General features: G+C 46.1%; 1 protein-coding gene across 1 annotated transcript; it reads right to left on the bottom strand.

Annotated features, from left to right (window-relative positions):
• Positions 1-1,578: 1,578 nt before the first annotated feature.
• On the bottom strand, positions 1,579-4,286 carry LOC123076936 (mediator of RNA polymerase II transcription subunit 22a). Its single transcript, XM_044499094.1, has 4 exons — positions 3,941-4,286; positions 3,794-3,859; positions 2,793-3,027; positions 1,579-1,938 (listed from the first exon to the last, which is right to left on the bottom strand). Exons 1-3 carry the CDS (start codon positions 4,097-4,099, stop codon positions 2,794-2,796), a joined length of 459 nt encoding a protein of 152 aa, XP_044355029.1. The 5' UTR covers positions 4,100-4,286; the 3' UTR covers positions 1,579-1,938; position 2,793.
• Positions 4,287-4,492: the final 206 nt, after the last annotated feature.

The raw sequence follows: 4,492 nt of genomic DNA, 5'->3' as shown, positions 1-4,492 counted from the left end.
GCCTCTTCCACCACGTTGGCAAGGTACGTGATCATGCACAACAGGATCGTAGAGGATGAGCGTGAGGATGAAATCTTCAATCAGGGGTTTCAATTTCAAGGTGAAAATGTTGTGGTTGAGCATGGAGAAGTGGCAACGTTTGCACAGTTCACCGAATTTCATCATCAAATGCATGATTAGGAAACTCACATTTAACTACAAGATGATTTGGTTGAGCATATGTGGGCTCAACTTGGCGACAATAGATGTATCGGCTTTTTTTTTCAAATGTATTTGTGTTGATTCAAATTTTATTTGGTTTGTAAACTATGAGATTTTACTTGGTTGTGAAACTTTGATATTTGTATTTGGTTGAATTATATGAACTTTGGGCAATGTCTTTGATATGTATGTAAAATGCCACGGACGAAAATGCGTCGGCAAGTTGGGCGCACCACCAACCAAAACCCGGACGGGGCGGACAAAACCCAGAAGACCGACCAAAACGGATAAAATCCGCGTCCGATTTGCGTTGGAGTTGCCCTTAATGAGCAGAGGTAGTATGTTCCAGCCCGCCGTTTTCTTTCTCCGTGCCTCTTGTAATGAGCGATCCGGTTTCGCGTCGCTGCTCTTTGGCATTGGTCGAGGTGAGCGTATGGCTGCTGTGCAAAAACTACTCCTGGCATCTCATGCCTTCTGTTCACACAAGCCGTGTCGCGCATTTGACTGCTGTCACTCTATTCACGAGCTGATGCTGCTTTCATCCTACATCTCTCAAGTATAGTACAGTCCTCCGACAGGTACACTGGCAAAAGGAAAGAGTGATGATGCGGCCAGCCTGCTACGGCACACTCCCTGCGGCTCCTGCTGACCAGCTGACTCAGTGGACTTGCGGAACAAGCTCCAGTCCGGACGTTTTCTTCACGGCCAAGACTCGGCCAGCTCAGACCACAGTATGCAGCAGCCTATGATGCCTTGCTCGTACTGCTGGCTAGGTCAATAGGCCAGTAGCCAATGCACATTTTTTTCGATAAAGGACTTTTAATTGAATAGATATATCGAGGTGATACGATCGCATGCACATGGAAGGCAAAAAAAAAGCAACCAGGGACGCTAGGGTAAAAAGAGGCCCAAGCAAAACGAAAAATACTCCTACCACGTGGTACTAGCTGTGAAGTGCACACACGACACGCACCCCTTCTCCCTGGCCCACATCGAGGACCGAGTACCACACACAGAGCTGCCCTGGAAGGAACTGACATTTGACGCATCATCCTGCGTATGATTCTTGTCTTTTGGCAATCGTACGGTAGCCAAAGGACTTTGGTGAGCATAATGTCAGTGTCCCCCAAAGTCCAAAGAACATACTCTCAAAATGAATGTGAGTATATCCATTTTATACTCCCTCCGTCCGAAATTACTTGTCGCGGAAATGAATGTATTTAGACGTATTTTAGTTCTAGATACATCTATTTTTATCCATTTCTGCGACAAGTAAATTCCGGACGGAGGGAGTAGAAAATATGTATCCAAGAGAAACGGGCAATTTCATACAACAAGGCACTAGGAATTCATTCAAGAACCATGGAATTAAGGGGATGCAAGAACACACGAATATGAACTAAACTAAAAATGAAAACAGGCTAATCTGTTCAGGACCTAGAATTACAGGCATGGGTTAAAAATGATACTCGCAGAAAATGGAGTAGCAGGCGAGGTCAGAAAACAAGTACGGGCAGGCAAACACCTCATGGAAGTAGACATGGTAATAACCTTCGAAAAAGAACTAGAAATTAGAACAACAGGTAGGGACTAGAACGTTATATCTCAATCGCTAATACAACATCATCTGACATAACGAGATAATTTAAGGCGATTTTTACACGAGTTACATCGACCATGCCCTTGCTCGCAGCTCCTTAAGCGCCACTCTGCTACCAGCGGGAAGCCAGAGACATCCTGAAACCATGAATGGCTGCAAAGGTTAATGGTTGAGACACTTGTGGTATAATGTTTGTAACCATTACTCACGAATCAAAATCAGCCTGAAAGAGCAAGTTCTTGCGCTGGTACAGTTCCCATGATTTCCGCAGCCAAGTTTTGTTTCAAATTTCCCTAAAAATATGTGTTTTAAATCCATCCAGCCACTTGTTATGTGCCATCACTAACCTGACAGCTGCAAACTCGTCAATTGGAAATTATACAAAGACATGAACTTCTATACGTCCCCACAAAATGCACGGTTCATGAACTATTCATGATCTAAGTTCTTTGGCTCCAAATCACAAACAGTACATCATCAACTGACATATAACCATAGAGTACTTAATTACTTCTTTAGGGAAACAGGAGGGGAAAAGGCCCCTACCAGTTATTTGTTGATCATAAAGACAAATTACTACCAAGGGAAGCAGAATGCATCCCAGCAAAATAAAAGGCATGCAGCGCACGTGGGTGTAAATAAATTTGAAGTATTGCTTGTGGACTAGTATCAAGCAATGGCAGCCATGTTTTAATACTAATCTTAGTTGCTTGGTTATGGTTCCTTCTACACAAAAGTGTGACCATGTCGAGTCATGAAGTCCTTGTTCGACTCGGTGGTATTTCCTTGGACTATGCATTGGACATGTTATTACAGACATAGATGGTACCCTCGTTAAACTATTGTACCAACCATATATAACTCCTGCTTCCATAAGTTAACGCTAAAGGTAAATGCAACAACATGACAGCCTTGTAAAGAATCATACAAGGAAGCAAACTGATGCAGAGCTAAAACAGACACATTTTTTTCTAAGACAAGATATGTTCACCTCAATCATAGAGCGGAGTCCGCACAACAGACGAGTAGTAATGTGCCTCCAACTCCTTAAGGCTTGCTGCTGCTTCCTGCCCAATCCTCTCCAGCATTCTCTCTGTCTCCTCTGCCTGTTGACTGAACACTTCAATCCTCCTATCAACATTCTCACTCAAAGAAGCAAGCCCAGAAAAGATAGCTGTCCTCTTAAGTTCCGATACTAGTTTCAACAGAGAGTCCGCTGAATGCACCTGGAAAACATAAAACAGCATTTGACAACCAAACAAGACGAATAGAGAAAAATGAATACTAGATTTGATTGTATTCTAGAATTAGCTCAAAACACAGTAGGTTGCAGTACAACATATATCATATCAGCTGCTACTATAGTTTCTGTATCAACTTGTTACAATTGCAGCACTAATTAAGGCGCCAAAGCAAAGATAGTCCTCGCTTCTTGTGTCAACTTGTTACAATTGCAGCACTAATTATGGCGCCGGAGCTAAGGCAGTCCTCACGTCTTCTTATATCCACTCATCATCTGTATCTTGGGACAGAGTTTTAAAGTCCATGACCATGAAATCAATCTATGGGGGCTGGAGTGCTTCAGAGATTATATTTATATTCCTGAAATCTTACCCTGCATATCTAGACTTAGATCCTAAATAGACCTTACCGAACTGATCCATATTTTGATCATATATCATTACTGTATTTAGCATCCACATTTTCACCCTAGCCATATCGCATTCATTTTCATGTTGGTTGCTAAGTCTACATGATTACATGATAACTAATATCTACTTGTGGGCTTTTGTGCTACAAGTGTGGGATTTAATACAGGGATAGCTTAGGCTTCTACTACCACTCAATTGGGCTTCACTGTTTCGATCTTCATTGCTAACATTTAAGGCACAACTCGGCTCCAATTTTGGGCACCACATTTTTTAACAGTGGGGAGAAACAAATCTCTGAACAAATGTTGGGCAGCGAGGCGAGCCGTCGTTACTAACTTACCATTCGGGAGGCGCGCATGTCCATCTGGAATGCCTCCTGCGAGTTGCGCACGGGCGGGTCGTTGACCTGAGAAGAGGAAGAACCGGAGGGTTAGGGTTAGGCAGGAAGCGAGAGCACCGACGAGTGTAGGAGGGAACGGGGGCGTACGCGGGCGATGTTGATGAGGGCGGAGAAGTTGTCGACGAGGCTGCTGACGTCGGCGTCGGCCTTCTGGAGGAGCGCCCGTTGCTTCTGAGCCGCGGCGGCCGCGGCCGCCGCCGTCGGGCCCGCCGTAGCACCGCCAGCGCTGCCGCCTGGCTTGCTCATCGCGGGTCACCCGGCGAGCGGCGGGCGCCGGCTGGCTGGATCACGGCGGTCGGGGTGGCGCCGGGCGGGCGGGGCGTGCAGGGGGGCGACGGCTTCCGGCGAGGTAGGCCGCGAGCCGGCGAGATCGGGAGGACGGGAGCGGCAGTGGCTCGGTGCGGCTGTCCCCCGTGCGTTTTTTTTTTGAGACAATCCGTGCGTTGTTTTTCTTTCTTTTTTTGAGAAGACCGTGCGTTTTTTTTTTTTGAGTGCTGTGCGTTGTTTGTTGGGCTAGGATGGGTCGGGACTAGCTGGAGTTGTTTGTTGGGCTAGGATGGGTCGGGACAAGCGGATCCAAAATCTCAGGATGGACCGGGGCCCATCAAGCCCACCCTCTAGCGTGATGGGGAAGGTGCT

The sequence above is a fragment of the Triticum aestivum genome, chromosome 3D (assembly GCF_018294505.1).
Source record: "Triticum aestivum cultivar Chinese Spring chromosome 3D, IWGSC CS RefSeq v2.1, whole genome shotgun sequence".
Taxonomy (NCBI): domain Eukaryota; kingdom Viridiplantae; phylum Streptophyta; class Magnoliopsida; order Poales; family Poaceae; genus Triticum; species Triticum aestivum.
The sequence above is the reverse complement of the archived record's forward strand: the minus strand, read 5'-3'. Positions and strand labels throughout refer to the sequence as shown.

Coding starts and splice junctions, on each gene's coding strand:
- LOC123076936 (XM_044499094.1), bottom strand. CDS start 4,099: ATGAGCAAGCCAGGCGGCAGCGCTGGCGGTGCTACGGCGGGCCCGACG. Junction 3,860..3,940: donor CCCTCATCAACATCGCCCGC/GTACGCCCCCGT, acceptor TCCTCTTCTCAG/GTCAACGACCCGCCCGTGCG. Junction 3,028..3,793: donor ACATGCGCGCCTCCCGAATG/GTAAGTTAGTAA, acceptor TATGTTTTCCAG/GTGCATTCAGCGGACTCTCT.